Source organism: Chinchilla lanigera, unplaced genomic scaffold (assembly GCF_000276665.1).
Source record: "Chinchilla lanigera isolate Chin_1 unplaced genomic scaffold, ChiLan1.0 scaffold00119, whole genome shotgun sequence".
Lineage (NCBI taxonomy): Eukaryota > Metazoa > Chordata > Mammalia > Rodentia > Chinchillidae > Chinchilla > Chinchilla lanigera.
The window spans coordinates 3,561,872-3,578,551 of record NW_004955520.1 but is presented as its reverse complement, the minus strand read 5'-3'; the positions used below and the strand labels follow the sequence as shown (position 1 = coordinate 3,578,551).

Genomic DNA, 16,680 nt, shown 5'->3' with positions numbered 1-16,680 from the left:
TCGCTGCAGAACAAGAAGTGCTGAGCGTAACAATTCTGTGTGATACGCTACTAGAATAAACCCATAAAAATGGTTACTTCAATTAGTACCAAATCCTGACAAGTGATGCTGAATGAAAATTATTCCCAAATAATGCTACTGCTATGAAAGCACCGTTTTTGTTTTTATTATCTGGCTCCTTTTAATAGACAAAACACTGGCGAGACCTTCGGGTGTTTGGCCACCTCCTTCATCTCCTCCTGTGCCTCAGGAATGTTCACGGGGATCACTTCCTTCTTCAGCAGTGCCACGTACCTTGGGGCCACGGGGTCGATGACCTGCAACAAACACGGCCCATGTCACAGCAGAGACTGCAAACCACCACACATACAAGAAGGGACAAGCACAGCACGGGCAACTGGCTTTCTTTGTTACTGCATTTACTAATTTTTTGATTCATCTGACACTGCTTCAGTAATATTTAATTTTCAAGTAGCAAAAAGAAAAAGAATCATAAGCCAAGATACAGGAAGGATTTAGAGATTCTTTCCAAGAATAACTCTTGACAAATGAAAAAAAACCAATTAGAAATAGTCTGAAAATAATCCTTCAATCTGGTATCTGCCATAGAGAACCCTGGGGGCTCTATATTAATCTTTCAAAGTAAATGAGATGCTCATTTATGCATTGTTGGAGAACTCCACTTTAAGAGAATCCAGGTATCTGTATTTCAGTGTCATTTCCCATAACCAGTGTCAGGCAACACATCGCCATCAAAAGCAGCATGGCATTCATCACTATAATAAGGCAATTCTAGATTAAAAGTGTAATATATCACATACAGGTGGGCATCCCTGAACCAAAAATCCAGAATCTGAAACATTTTTGGCTAAAGGACACTCACTACGAACTAATACACATAAACCAGTGTGCTCCCAGGGCCTAGCAAAGGCCTGGTACATGAGGTAGTCAACTAAGCTTCCCCAGACATGCGCCTCACTCATGCCGCCATCTATTCTACCTCCTCAGCAGTAGGGAGAGCCCTTCTCCCACCTCACTACTGAAATTACGCATGATGACCAATCATGACAGTAGTGTTTAGATACTATATAAAGCATGAAATTTGAAAATTTCTTCAAAGAAACTGAAGACAACCCTGTCTGAGGACCTTCATTCAGCGTCCTCAGCTGACGAAGAGTCAAAGCCTGCTTCGCACAGTGGGCTAATCACAGGTCACCGTTAGCACAGAACTGGGGTTCTGAGGCTGAGGTGCAGTTCAAGAGCAGAGCACCTGCACTCAGCCAAGTCCTGCAGAAACCACAGCACTGCAGGAAGCAAAGAATTAAGGAAACAAAGTAGAACAGAACAGAACGATGATTCTAACAGTCTGAAATAAAGCCTGGAAGTCTATTTTTAATAAGCATTCCACTGGACAGTTAGGGTCAGGCAAGTTTGAGAAACCTTGAACTAAACTTAATTCCTTTTCAGCTCCAATATTATAGTTACTAAAGACTCTGGGGCAGTGGTCTTCAAACTACTCCCCAGAGTCCTAAAAGTTGCCAGCTCCCATATCTATCTATATCTATCTATCTATCTATCAATCCATGTATCTCACAGGGCAGGACAGTATGGTGTAGCCTAACTATTTTTCTCACTGGCAGACTCCAAATGTGGGGACCAGGGAGAAACACCCTTTACCAGCTAGGGGTAGCTACAAGAGGAATGGAACAAGACTTATAGAAAAACTGTTATCTCCCTACTAAAATACTAACATAAACCTTAAAAATCAAAGCAGTAAATGAAGGCTGACAGACACAGCAGCTCTGAATGAATGAAGAGCTGGAAGCTGTGACTTTTCTGCCTGGACTGGAAAGTTTAACACGTGAGTAAAAACCAAGAGGAAAATTAGCAAGGTTAATGCAAAGCCAGCCTCTGAAATGTCTCCTGGTGAGACAGCGAAGTGTGCGGTCTTTTCAAAGTGGATCTACATGACAGGACATGTAACCCTGACACAGAAACATGACACAGCTTCCTGTCAAGATGCAAAGTCAAGCTGAGAAAACAAGCACATGATCAGATGACCTCACCTCACCACTGATCCAAATGCCAGGCGTCCTGGCTTGAGGATGACATTAGGATGGACTATCCTAGACTTCAACAGAACAAAGCGGACGGAAGACTCCTCTTCCGCCACCTCTCCCACATCACGATAAAAAGACCTGAAGGGTCTGCTCTGTTCAGAGGCATGCACCCTGAAGGAGGAGCAGACAAACCCAGGAGGTCAGTGTGACCAACCCTGGAGGCTGAGCAGACCGGGCCCTTCTCCCCACGGCACACAGCCAGGCAGCGCCTGTCCCCCACCCGTGTTCCAGGTGGGAAGAAGAGGGAGGAGCCAGGGCAAGGGCCCCACTGAGGCCCCGGCAAGCAAGCCAAGGCACGATGCGTAGGCAAGCCCTCCAGTCTCCCTTCTACCCCACTGCAGGAGATGACCACAACACAACCCTCTGGAAGCACTGCTCGGCCCAAAAGATGAAAGTCAGGACACAGAACGGGCCCACCCGGTCAGCCTGCAGGGAAGCTCAGCTGTTGCTCTCCGGCCCTCTGATCACCCCTGCAGCCTCCAGTATTAAATCTGGGCAGAGAACCAAAGCTCACCGGCATCCGAGAACTGCCTTAGTAGTAAAGAGAAAAACCCAAACCACCAACCTGGAGGACAGGATAGGACAGGAAAAAGCGATTTGTTTTTGGCAGTGCTAGGAATGGAACACAGAGGTACTCCACCACTGAGTAGTTATATCCCCAGCCCTTTAATTTTTTTTTACATCTGAGAAGGGTTCCCCTAAACTTCCCAGGTTGGCCTCAAACTTGCCATCTTCCCTCCTCAGCCTCCCAGGTAGCTGGGATGGCAGGTGTGTACCAGCAGAACCAACAAAAACTGACTATTCACACCATCACCCTGAAGCATCAATAGGAAGTATTTTTAAAATTCAGAGAAGAGAAATCTTGGAAATTCCATAGCATGAACGAACATTTCAAGAGGGTAGGCAAATAATGTTGAGCAGATCTTCCAGAAAATACAGGCAAAACACAATTAGAAAGTGAGAGAAAAGTAAAATGAGAGGCCCAGAAGCCCAGACAAGTTCTGAGAGAAGGCGAGCGCAGCAGAGCACGGGGTTCGCCCTCCAGCTCAGAAGGAAAGAAGGAACGGGTAAGGAGAGTGAAGGAGCAGAAAATCCCAGAGAGCATCCCAGCGCGGAAGGAGCGCACACCCTGGTGAGGGCCCCGTCCCGGCGGGCGCGGAGGGAAGCGGAGCACAGCAGGGCTCACCACGAATGTCCGAGTGAGGACCCAGAGCCGGTGCGGGTGGCGCCAGGGTGCCCAGCACTCCAGAAAGCCAAAGGCAGAGGACTGCAAGTTCAGACCCCACTGGGCAACGTGGCGAGACCCTGTCTCTGAACAAGACACTTAAAAAGAGCCCCGGAGAGAGAGCTCCATGGCACAGCACCCCTACCACAAAAACCAGGCACATACAAGGTCTCAAAAATCTTCATGGCATACCCCCCTTCTCGGGGGGGGGGGGGGGGATCCGGGATACAGTACAGCAAACCAAGAGGGTGATGAAAATGAAGGCATGGCCAGGGATGGTGGCAGGCACCTATAGCTCCAGCTACTCAGGAGGCTGAGGCAGGAGAACTGCTACAGCCCAAGAGTTGAGACCAGCCTGGGCAACACAGTGAACCCTGGCCTCAAGCAAATCAAAAAGAACAAGGAAGAGCCAGGAAGTCAGCAAAGTAAACATTGGACAAAAACAAAGGGAATTCCAGGAGATGAAGAGAGAGCTGGGGGGACAGCTGTGCCTCAGAAGCCACCAGGCCACTAATCTAGACCCACGAGGAGTACAAAAGGCTGTGACAAAAGATGTCCCCAAGGTGTAACTGCAGGAGTACCCAAGGCATACAAAATTCTTGGTGGGAAAGTGAGTCAACTCCTGGACTTTGAGAAAAAATTAGGAAAGTAAGCAGATGAGAGGGAAAACTGAACAACTACACGGAAAACAAAAGGTGATGAAAAAAGTAAATACCTAAATCCTTCTCAGCAATCACGGAAAGACAGAGGACACGGAGGACAAAAGTGAGCAGAAACTCGTGGTTCAGTCAGTACTGTGGGCAGTGAGCCCACAATAATCACCCGAGAGGACTGGAAGCAGGTTCTCTCAGGGGGGACGCGGAAGGAGAGGAGCCCGTTCATCCCACGGAGCCTACAGAACTATTTGAAGGGAAACAGACTTCACACACTTAAGCTAAATGTACACCTCTAACTTAAAAGCTTTCTGTATGTTTATTTAGACTGCTGTCAGTCCACATACAATGTATCGAAGTGTAAACCTTTACAAATGCACTGAGGACTAGGAATACAGCTCAGCGGTACGGTGCCTGCCTAACAAGCACAAGGTCCTGATTTCGACTCCCCATACCAAAAAAATACACTGAGAGGTACATCAATGTTAACTTCACCTGTAAATTCCACTCATGTATTATTAGTAACTGCAGCAACAGAAAGAACCAATTAATAATTCCATTAGGTATCAAAAATGACTAGACACAAAAATAAATAAAATTTGAGACACATGCAAGACAAGCAACTACTTCTTGAGGCAAGACATCAGCACATTCAGGCAGCAATCCTAACACAGAGTTCACAGAACACAATCACAGAGCTGAGGTCACAACGTGGCATCACAATGGTTTGCCTTATTATAGTGTCCAAGCATCTGCTTCTGATTAGGAAGTAGCAATGTCAATCTGCAATCTTCCTCATTTGACTTTCAGTTAAGAAAACGCTTTATTTATAAAAAATAAAAAAAGCTGGACTCAGAAAGACAGGGATCATGATCAATGAACCTTCAATGTGACTCAGTGAAATATGTCATTTTAAAGCTCCATGTCCTCTCAGCACACAGGGATGGAAGAATGAAGCTAAGCGAGTCTTTCCTTTGTCACGAAGACCAGAGGACACATTTTATAAAACTACAAATAATGGGCCAGACGTGGTGCCGCAAGCCTGTAATCCCAGCACTCGGGAGGCTGAGGCAGGAGGATCATTACAAGTTGAGACCAGCCTGGACTACAAACTGAACTCAGGGCCAGCCTGAACTGCATAGTGAGACTCTGTCTCGAAAAGACACACACACACAAAAAAGCAAAAAACTAGGAATAATGCATTTTTAACATGTTTGCATTAGAGGTTTCCATTACAGGGTTTTATGTGATTGTGCTTCAAAGCTTGTAACATCTCAGATTATAACATGTAATATGCTTAAAGCTAAGGCAAATAAAAGCATTAAGTAATACCTTCTTACAGAGAGCTCGCAGCTTGAAAGCAGAAAAATGAAATGCAGAGTGTTCATAAAAGATTTAAGGAAAAAGCTATTACCGCTTCCCAAGTCCAAGTTGGTTTGTTTCAATTACGGTTACTTGTGGGGGTAGTTACTAGGCTTTATGCCTCTGTGCAGTTTTTACAAAAGGAAAACATTCCATTTTCCTGAAAGTCTGCAAAACGATACCATTATTCACACATTTCTCTACTACGGTATAAGCACACTGATTTCCACATGTATATCATCCAAGACCCAGAGATGAGAGGGAGGGCTGAGCTAGATACACACCTTTTTGTTAAATGCCCAGATTTTGTCCCATTCCATGTTCACCACTGAACGTGAGGAGCCCTTGAGAAACAACAGTAAAATTACTTTAAGGACAGGAAGTATTCAGTAGAATTTTAGCAACAAACTCAATAAATACTGCAAACTGACTTTCACCGAGAGATGAACCTCAGTGTGTGGTGTGTGCCCTGTCACAGCTCAGGCTACAGACCGGTCGGTCAAAGTCAGATACTACCTGCGTAAAGCGCCAGCGCTGCCTTCGTGCATCCCTGGCTTAGAAGCGCGGGACACTCCCAGCCACCCGCGAGCACGAACAGTGCTAACTTCACTCCCTCAGGAGCAGTTCTTCCCTTGTACGGTATGGCACAAGCAAGGAACAGGGAGAACAGAGGCAGCGACGGCTGCGGGGGTACTAGTGCACCCTGAGAACGCAGAGCGCGCGGGGCAGGCAGCTCACCTGGGCGGCAATGAACTGCTTCAGCCCCTCCACCGTCATCCCTCTCCGAAGCACGCCGCGCACCGTGGGGAATCTCGGGTCGTCCCTGGGAAACACAGACATGCGTAAGCACCAGGGAGTTTCCCAACGTGTTCAGAGGGACGGCAAAAGGTATTTGGTGAGGAACAAGTATGTGGCTCCTTAAACATTCGGACGAAGAGCTCAAATATGAATTAAAGATATCTCAGAGAGCGCAAGCTCATGGAAAAGAAAGCTGCCTTCTAGGCAAATACTGCAATAACACATGCACTTTGGGAGTAGTAAAAGTGAATTTTAAAGATACAATTGGGGCCAGGGATTTAGCTCAGTGGCGCAGTGCTTGCCTGGCATATGTGAGGTTCTGAGTTCAATTCCTGGTACTCCCTCGCAAAAAAAAGATATGACAACTCTATTTTCCAATATGGAAAACTCATGCATTAATATATTTTTATTTTATTGTATTTAACACACCTTCAAGGTCTCTATTCTAATATGACCATGACAATCCGAAAAGAGATGTGTGAACACACGCCAAAAACATGCAGATTTTTTTTTTTGGTACTGGGAAAAAACTCAGGACCTTGCACTTGCCAGGCAGGTGCTGTGCCACTGAACTATATCCCTGGCCAATGTGCAGACCATTAATATTCTGTAGGGACACCTCTTATGAGACTTAGGATAAGCTTGCCTTTTATCAAATTCAGCTCCACAGTGAAACAGTATAAAATACGCACTGTGTAACACACTTGCTGGTTACTATGCTGTTGATAGCAATAGGAACTAACACATAAATTCTTGCTGATGAAGGTGCGTGTGATAATCCATGTGAGTGGGCCGCATTCACAGGACACGTGGCTGTGAGATCGTCTTCTGTCTGCCCACTCATCTCTCTCAGGAAAGCCCCACAGGGTACACTCAGGTCCACAGAAGCCTCCCACCTCCATCCAGGCGCCAAGTCCCCAGACAAGGCGGTCCCCAGCAGCAGGAACAGCAGAGGCCCCTTCCTCCTGGCCACTGCTTCTGTCAACCCGAGGTAACGTGACACCTACCAGCCATCTACCAGCCCTTCATCCACAAACCACGTGAGTTTTCTCTTCGATAGCACTGTGTTGTTGAGATTCAGCCGACTATATTCCCAGATATATGGCTTTCTTATGCCTAAAGCTTCAATAATCCAGTAGAACTGCTCGTCTCGGTCATGGTACTCCGTGGTTCTCAGGGCATGCGTGACACCCTCGATGCTGTCAACTATGGGGCAGGCAAAATCGTACGTTGGGTAAACACTGGAAAAAAAGCATGTTTTTGAAAATCAGCATGAAACGTCTATACTTCCCAGATTAGTTATAGGCAGCAATTCTCATATAAACTGTGACTCTTTTTAAGTTAAGAGCGCCTCAGAAGATGGCAGGTTTTAACAGCAAGGCATGATGGCTCACGTCTGCAGTCCCAGCACTCAGGAGGCTGAGGCAGGAGGACTGCAAGCAGAGGCCAGGCTGTGCTACACAACGAGTTACAGGCCAGCTTAGAGTACACGCTGAGAGCTGTTTCAAACAAACAAATCAACAGGTCTTATAACTCATAATACTCAAAATCTATCAAGATACTACTAGGTTTTGAAAAGTCAGTTGCTCACTCAATAGTCAAAATTTATGATTTAATACACAATTGTATACTGGTTTGGGCAATTCTATAATCATGTCTGTAATGGCCAACATTTACCATAGCAGGAAGCAATCAACGGTATACAGGGTAACTGTGAGGGGCTTCAGCTTTCATATGCCACTGTTAAGCCTTGAGGTAAACCCCAGGGTCTTGAGAGGGCTGTAGTAAGGTGCACTCCCGAGTGTTAGTCGGGCAGGGTGGCGCATGCCTACTTGGGAGGCTGAGGCAAGAAGCCTGCAAGTTCAAGACCAGCCGGTGCAACTTTAGTGAGACCCTCGTGTACCATTTAATGGGGTAGGGTGGGCTTGCTCAGTGCCAGCGCCGGTGCCTTGCATGCACAAGGCCGTGGGCTCAATCCCCAGTAGTACCAAAGAGAAGGAAGCGCTCAGCCAGGCACACCGGCGCATGCCTATCACACTGGCTACTTCAGAGGCTGAGGCCAGCTGGGCAACAGCAAGACCCAGTCCCAAATGGTGAAAAAAAGAGCAGAGTGTTTTACAAGTTAAATAAAAGATGAATTATGTTAATTAAAATCCCATTTATGATGGGTAGTCTTCAAAATAACTTCTGCTTAAAATAAGGTTATATAGGGCCGGGGATATAGCTCAGCGGCAAAAGTGCCTGCCTGCCAAATGCAAGGTCCTGAGTTTGGTCCCCAGAACCCCCCGCAAAAAAAATCCACTGAAAATAAGGTTACAGATATGCAGTATAAATTTGCCACTTTTATAAATACTATATTACTGCATTATGTCTTTAAGTTTTCAAAGTAAGACCTAACCTACTACTGCATTATGATTTGCAGTCAAAAATGTATATCCAAAACTCTCTTTCCAAAAGCAAAGAGCATTAATACATGCTTATTCAAACAAAGGGCAATTGCTATGAGCAGAGAGACAGATATACATACAAACCATACGAGTACACGTCTGTCGTGTATGGGGACACCTATCTGCACCCCAAATTTAAAGAAAGGTCCAGCCAGGCTATCATCTGAGGGAATGTCACCCACCAATTCCTTCAGAAGTTATAATTTGGCACTTGTATGTGCAATCCTCCTTCTTCAAAGTACTGAAAAAATACATTCTATAGCTACTACATAAAAGAAGGATTTAGGGCAGAGTGGAATCTATCTAAAGAAAAGCAAGTCCAGCATGTGCAAAAGCCTTGGGTTAACTCATTCCAAACAAACAAAAAGCACAAGTTCTATGACCTTGAAAAATCTAATCAAAAACTGAAAAAATGCTACTTCCGTCTATTGGTCACACTTCTGTAATTTTATACTATGACTTTTAAAAGTTAACTTATACCCAACAAAGAACACAGAGTGAGAAGCGCTTCCATCTACACACCTGACCTTAGCCAGGAGGCCAAGAAGCGACATTCTCATCGACACGCCCACCCCACGGGCCTGAGTCAATATGTGAAAAGCAAGTTAGGCAGGAGCAAGGCCGTCACAGACAGAAGCGCTCTAAGGTATAACCTACCAGTGACCTGACTGGAAACAACCGGTGTCATAAGCAGCAGTGAATAAAGCCCGGAGGAAAGGCCACCGGGCCGGGAAACATGAGCACAGACAGGGCACCAGGCTCTGATGCTTCCGTTCCGTGAGGATGGGGAACCAAGTGAAAGCGCAGAAGGGGCTGGCAGGTGACAAGACACACTTACTTGTATCTGCTCCTGGTTCTTGGGTGCGGCTGAATTTTGCAGCGGTAAAGGGTGGGGTCCCTCATACACCCGTTGTTACTACTCATGTCAATTTTTGCTCTCAAACAACAGGACTGACCGAACTGGCTCCCTTTTTTCATTTCTTCCCACATCTGTAGGTTCTTCTCAACAGCTACAAAATGACAGTTATACAACAACTTACCTAAGGTATTACTGGAGCTAAAATTACTTTAACAGTCTTACAACTTGACCCAAGTTTCCTACTGAACTGTTAACATACTCCACAGGTTTAAAAACTGCAGGGATTTCAGGTTTTGACAGCAAACACCAATGCAGCACTTCCTTATGAAGGACGCCTGACAGCACGCCCGGGGACGCCCGCCCGCCCTCCCTCCCGGCAGCTCACTCGGAAGGAGAGCAGAGGGGAGGCCGCACAGGCTGTGGCCTCAGTGGCCCCCAGGTAGGGACACGCAGCCCTGGGGGGCTCGCCAGCCCCCTCCTCATGCCCCCACACTCAGCAGGGCCGTCGGAGCAGACGCGTTCTCTTCCTCTGCCGCCTCACGTGAGCCTGGGGACAGAGCGTCTGGCCTGGCCCTTGGGGCCCACAGGCGTTGGCGCTGCAGCCCGTGCCCGTCTGAAGAACACGGCTCGGGCTGAGAGCCTGAGCCCGGGAGCTCCCGGAAGGTCCCCTCGTCCGCCCAGGGAGAAGCAGGAAACGTGTGGGTCCAAGGAAATGAGAGCTGACAGAAAACAGCGATACAGGAAAGGGAAAAGTACTCCTCTCCCCAGTGCCTATGGTCGCACCCCGCCAGAGCCCTGAAGCCTGGCGCGTGCGCAGGAGAAAGAGCTGTTAGCAACACTTGTCTGTGGACTACTGCAGACACCACAGCATTTCACCTGCACGCAAAGAATCAGGTGCACCTGAAAGTCCACGCATTCACTACCTTTGACAGTCACAACTTAAATACAGTGTGGAAGTTCTGACAACGTAATGACAGAGTGAAGAGCCCAGTGCAAAAGCCCAGGAAGTACGTCATGAATCGGGAAGGCTGCTTTCAGTTCAGGGATTCAGAGTAATGCTGAGATTGGACACTGCATCCACACGTTCCCACAAACTGAGATGACTTGAGCACTAACAGCCCTGAACACCAGGCATTTTAATGGTGGATGTGATGGTGCATGCCTCTAATCCCAGCACTCAGGAGGCTGAGGCAGGAGGATCACCATCAGTTCAAGGACAGCCTGGACTACTTACCGAGACCCTGTCTCAAAGAAACAAAATAATGTCTCAGGAATTCTTCAAATGAAATAAATGCACACAAAAGACTAAGGAGGAAACTAAGGGCAAAGACGCTTCATATGCAGCTGCAATGTTAAAAGGCAGTAAGAACGTAAAGATGATTACATCCAGGCATGGTGGTGTACACCTGTAACCCCAGCACTCAGGAGGCTGAGGCAGCAGGATTGCCATGATTTCGAGACCAGCATGGGCTACAAAGTGAGTTCAAGGCCAGCCTGAACTGCATAGCAAATCCCTGTCTCAAAAGGTAAAAGAGTAAGAAAAACAATTTCTAAGAGATGAATTAACATATGAATCAATCTCAAATCAGCATCTCTCATAAAAAATCCTGTACGCCCAAGGAAGCAAAACACAAGAATGTGAATTAAGATATGCAATACTAAATGTGCCTTACAGTTGTTCCTATGTCGGGACTCCACCCTCTGTTCACGTTCTGCTTTCATCTGTTCCGCAGGAGTATCGTCCACATAGGCCTTCCCTTCTTTAATTAGTTTCTCTGCATATTTCATGATAGTTTCAAAGTGATCTGAGGTATAAGTAAACTGATCTGGTTTGATATGTAACATTGCAACGTCTTCCAAGATGACCTGCAATGAGAAATTACAACATCAGTGCATCTTTTCTCTTCTCTTATGCGGTTTAATCCTTGATACTGTGTTTTGAGCAAGTGTAATAAAACACTATTCATCTTAAATAGCCTGAAAATGGTTGTGGAAGTTGTGTGATATAAGGTGAGAAAAGAAAGGGCTATTTATGATGCTAGGTTCCAATCTCCAGCTGAGAACTGGCCCCATGACGGAGCTTCCCATTCGCTCTGGGAAGACTGGTGGTTGGCGGTCGGACCGACAGTCATCTCCTCTCTCTTTAAACGCATCACAGTGCCTCAGAATAACAGGACAGCGGAGGAGGAAGTCAGTTTCCAGTACTGATTTAGTGTTTGTTTCATTCATAAACGTAAAAGATATAACAGAAAGCAAACCTACCTCTAATGAGACTGTTACTCTTAGAAGTGTTCAGATAAATTTTACAATAATTAGAGAAGACTATTTTTGTTACCGGAGTTGTGCATCTCTTGTCTGAGGTTACAGACACAGAACACGCAAGTGAGGCGAGAGAAGCAGCCCCAAAACAAAACTGGTGTCGCACCGTAAAGGCGCCAGGCCACCCTGATTTTAGTAAGGAGCTTTTCTGGCAAAACGTCATCACTACACTTTTAATTACCTTCTCAAAATCTTCCTTTTCTTTCTCAGGATTTGTGTCATCAAATCTCATGATCAGTTTCCCTTTAAAGTTAACCTGGTAGTGCTGGTTCAGGAGAGCAGCCTTTGCATGCCCAATGTGTAAGTAACTACAACAAAAACATTCCACAGAGAGACTCATTAACAGGTTTTAACTAAATACTTAGCTCTCACCTTTCTGAGGAGATGAGAACTAAACCCAACTTCTAATTGGTATTCCAGTTGAATCATAAAAAAAAAATCTGACTGACAGACAGAAGGGTACAACATTTATACAATAATGGTAAGAAACTACTTCATACATACACTCTCATGAAGGGAAGGAAGGAAGCGTTTATAAATATCACAGTCTTAAGTAGCATCTTTTTTTCTGCAAGGGGAACAGTAATTTACTAGAGGAAACTCTTCCCGATGCTCCCTGATGGTCTGTCTTTCCTAACACCTGATGGTGCCAGGTCCAGACACTTAGCTCCTCCTCCAGACCAGCACTGCTGAGCCCACCACCACTGTCACCATGATGACTAAGGCAGGGAGCATAGGAGAAGCCGAAGCCGAAGCCGAAGCCGAAGCCGAAGCCGAAGCCGAAGCCGAAGCTAAGCAACGTTACTTCTCTAAGCTTCGGTTTTCTCAAGTGCCAATAAAAACGTCCTAACCAAATGATTTCAAAGGTCTCATCCAGTACCAACACTCCACAAATAAGGATCTATGAAAACAGCACTCTGATCCCTTGGGAATGCGCTGATTTTTGAGGGGCATGGATGAAGATTTCATCAAAATACTCTTCTGTCAATGCAGTGGGCAAAAAGCAACATCCCACAGCCCCACTGTTGAAAATATACTTGACTGCACAAAAATCAAGACACGAATCAAAAAGATTAAAAAAAAATCTCCAGCCTTAGCCAGGTATACAGGTGCACCCCTGTAATCCTAGCACTTGGGAGGCTGAGGTAGGAGGATCACCATGAGTTGGAAGTCAGCCTGGGCTACAAAGTTGAGTTCAAGTCCAGCAAGTATAGTGAAATCCTGTCTCAAAAAGACAAAAAAAAGTCTCCAAGGTATGAATGATTAAGTAACTAACACCCGTTTTTATTATTTTCAGCTGCTAACGGCAAGAGTCACACTGTTTAAGACAGTAACCTAGGTGCTCGTGGTGATCCACGCCTGTCATCCAGCTGCTTGTGCAGTAGAGTAGGAGGATGGGAATCAGGAACCAGTCTGGGAAAGGCAGCAAGACTATCTCAAACATAAAAAATAAAAAGAGCTGGGGACAAAACTCAGTGCTCAAACCAAACAGTTTGATGGCACATCTCGGTTGCTACCAATATGAAAGGAAAAACAGAACATCCGCAAAATCAATGTTTGAAATCCTCGTTATTCCAGATAAATGACTTATTTCCAGAAAGGTTTATATGCACCAGCTAATGCAGACAAGTACCATGTAATGCAGCTAGGGTTATTTAAAGCTTCTTGCATAAAACAAAGAACTGTAAGTGCTGTCCTAAAGGAGATCTTCATACAGAAAAAAGACATCAGGGAAAAACACATGAAGCCCCAGAAGTATGAATTTCATTCAGAATGATCTATCGAGCTGGGCACGGTGGCTCAGACCTGTAACTCTAGCACTCTGGGAGGTTTAGAAGGCAAGAAGGCAAGAAGTCTGAGCCTACCCTGGGCTAGGCAGCAAGACACTAGGTAAAGACGAAGAGCCGGTGTGGTGGCAGCACACGTCCGTAATCCCAGCAAGCACTCAGGGGGCTGAGGCAGGAGGATTATTGCAAGATCAAGGCCAGCATGGGCTACAAAGTGAGCTCAAGGCCAGCCTGAGCTGCATAGCAAAACCAAGTCTCAAAAAGACAATAAATAAATAAATGCATACATACATACAAAGCCATACAAAAATACATCAATAATGGCTCATTAATTATGACAAATGTACCATACTGGTAAGAGAAAATACTGTGCACATCACATACAGGCAATTTCTGTACTACCTCCGGAACTTCCTGTAAATCTGAAGTATTGTAAAATTAAATGTTTATCTGAAATAAAATAAAGGGCTGTCACTTCTTAGAAAGAAAAAGAAATACTATGTAGAGTTTTCAGCACGTTGTACTCGATAACGACCATCTCCATGGTCAAAAAGAAGAGAGGACGGACTAACTTCTCTGCCACTGGTGTGCTCAGCTACATACACGGAAGCTAGGTGAGGAGCCGCACCGGGGCTGCGGGAGGCAGGGGTACAGCGCGGGCGAGAACACAGGCTCAGCACACGGGGACCCTGGGTTCCATCTCCAGCACGAGGCACAGCGGTGCTGAAACCACAACAAACCTTACCCTGAAAGGAAGCTACATCAGAATCTGAAACAGAAGAACACAACTAGGAGCCTAAACACACCAGCTAAAGAAGGTAAGTGACGCTGGCCTAGTGAGCAAGGATCCTGAATTAGGTTCCTGCCACACATAATAGACAGTGTAGTGCTTATTTTAGCTGCAGACTCTACAGCCAGGTGGAGGTTTCAATCTGGCAAGTCAGTGAAGTGTATGAATCAGTTTCTGAAAGCACTTGTACAACAGTGACACCACCTTCCTCGCAGCACTGTTAGGGTTAATAAGTTACTCTGCGCAAAGCACTCGGTAATGTCTGCCCGTGAAAGGATACATACACATTAGCTGAGAATAAAAACAGCAAGCCAAGTGTGGGAGTGCGTGCCTGCAATCCCATTACCCTGAAGGTTGAAGCAGAAGGACCACAGTTCAAGGCCAGCCCCGGCAGCTCAACATGACCCTGTCTCAAAAGTGTAGGAGATGTAGCTCAGCACAAGGCCCTGGGTTCAATCCCTAGTGTGTCTGTGTGTACCTATCACACACACACACAACACACACACACACACACACACACAAGCAAAAAAGGAGCCTTCTGCCTTCTGTGTACACAGAAAAAAGAAAACTAAAGAACACTTTAGCAGTGTAAGGGGGATATGATCCAAATTGGGAGCTAAACTACTGATTTATAACCAAATGCCTAAACTGAACCACGGCCAAAAGCAGTCTCTGAAATGGACATTAACTTACTAGAGATAAATCTATTTTACATTGTAATGTACGAATACTGCTAAGAAGTAATGGTGACCAAAGTGCACGAAGATTCACACAGGGTAAATGGCACAGCTACAAATAACCCTATGGTAAAAAGGACAGGAGTCAGAAGGACAGCAACCGCTCACCAAGCGCACAGAACAGAACAGCGGCCAGCGGGGCCCAGGCCGTCTGGGAATTGAGCCCGTAAGGTGAGTGCTATCTACAGCTGTCACACTCAACCACCCATCCCTTACTGATCGGGTCTGCTGACCTTCCACAGTCACTATCTCTCCTTCCTTCTTCCCTGTGAGTCTGCGCCCAGTCTGGGTTACACAGTGACTTTAAGGCCAGCCTGAACTACAGAGAGACATGTCTCCAAAAACCAAAAACAACAAAGAAGGATGTAAAATCTGAAAACCTGAAATTGAACTAACTGAGAAAAGAGTCACCTCATTTACGAAGTTCTAGCACAAACAACACTTTGCTATCAGTCAAGTTTCCAAGTGGAGCCGACTGCTTTAGCGAGACACGTCTCACACTGACATTGCCGGAAGGGCCCGATGACAGAGCCTGGCCTGGGCCCTTGACGCAGCTGGGCAGGTGCTCAAATAGCTGCCCCAGCTCGGAAAAGGCCAGGCAGAGCCTAAGAAGGCCTTGGCTTGTTGCCACCAGCCAGATCAGAGTTATTCAGATGTTTTCTACACACGCCAGGAGCTAAAGGTGTGGGGAAACCTGCTAAGAACAGAAAGAACCAAGTGCAATTGCTCAACACTCTCATTTATTCGGGAAAAAATCCCTACCACGACATCTACTCTTAATTGAAAGGATTAAGAACATAAACACAAATCCTTATTAAACAGAAGTCCCAGAATCTCAAAATATATGTAAAAATTTTCTTTATGGATACCTTATTTATATTTAAAACATTCTATATACACATTTTTTTTTTGCATTTAAAATTCCGGAATGAATTAAACTGTTAAGCTGCCTCTGGTAACATACCCCTATAATCCAACACTCTGGGAAGCTGAGACAGGAGGATCACAAATTCAAGGCCAGGCCGGGCAACTTAGCAATATAGTGAGACACTGTCTCAAAGCGGGGGGGCGTGCACAACTGTAATCCCACCACGTGGGAAGCTTAAGTAGAGGATCCCTGCGAGTTCAGGGCCAGTCTGAACTATACAGGGAGACCCTATCTCAAAACACTGGGGCAGGGGATGTAGCTCAGACTTTGGGTTCAATCCTCAGCACCAACAACCAAAAAAACCCTCCTTTGTTTCATTAGGGAACTAAAACTGCCCATTAAATAAGCACTAGATGTTAATACTTAAGAAACTACCGAAATGTTTAGACTTTTACCCCCTGCCCAGAAAATACAATGTATGTCCTCCTACTGCCAGCTTATTAAACATATCTGGCAACTCATTTAAAACTTGCCGACAGACCAGCTCCTCCGCCGTATGAAGTCTCCTTACCCACTCGCCTCCGGGGGAAACCTCACGGTGACCTTGCCCATCTCTGCGCCTGGAAGCTCCACAAACTTCCCCACGTCTTGTTTCTTCTCAGGTGCCTAAAAACACAAAGTCCACAACCAGGAGTTACACAGCTAAGCGCTTAGA

General features: G+C 45.9%; 1 protein-coding gene across 1 annotated transcript in view; it reads right to left on the bottom strand.

Annotated features, from left to right (window-relative positions):
* Eprs (glutamyl-prolyl-tRNA synthetase) overlaps window positions 1-16,680 on the bottom strand; it is a 55,458-nt gene that overhangs the window by 27,464 nt on the left and 11,314 nt on the right. The window contains exons 6-13 of the mRNA XM_005409277.2: window positions 16,537-16,631; window positions 11,965-12,091; window positions 11,138-11,330; window positions 9,444-9,615; window positions 7,166-7,399; window positions 6,099-6,183; window positions 5,645-5,704; window positions 207-317 (exon numbers count right to left, since the gene is read on the bottom strand). Of these exons, the coding sequence (XP_005409334.1) occupies window positions 207-317; window positions 5,645-5,704; window positions 6,099-6,183; window positions 7,166-7,399; window positions 9,444-9,615; window positions 11,138-11,330; window positions 11,965-12,091; window positions 16,537-16,631 (1,077 nt within the window). The remainder of the gene's footprint in view (window positions 1-206; window positions 318-5,644; window positions 5,705-6,098; window positions 6,184-7,165; window positions 7,400-9,443; window positions 9,616-11,137; window positions 11,331-11,964; window positions 12,092-16,536; window positions 16,632-16,680) is intronic.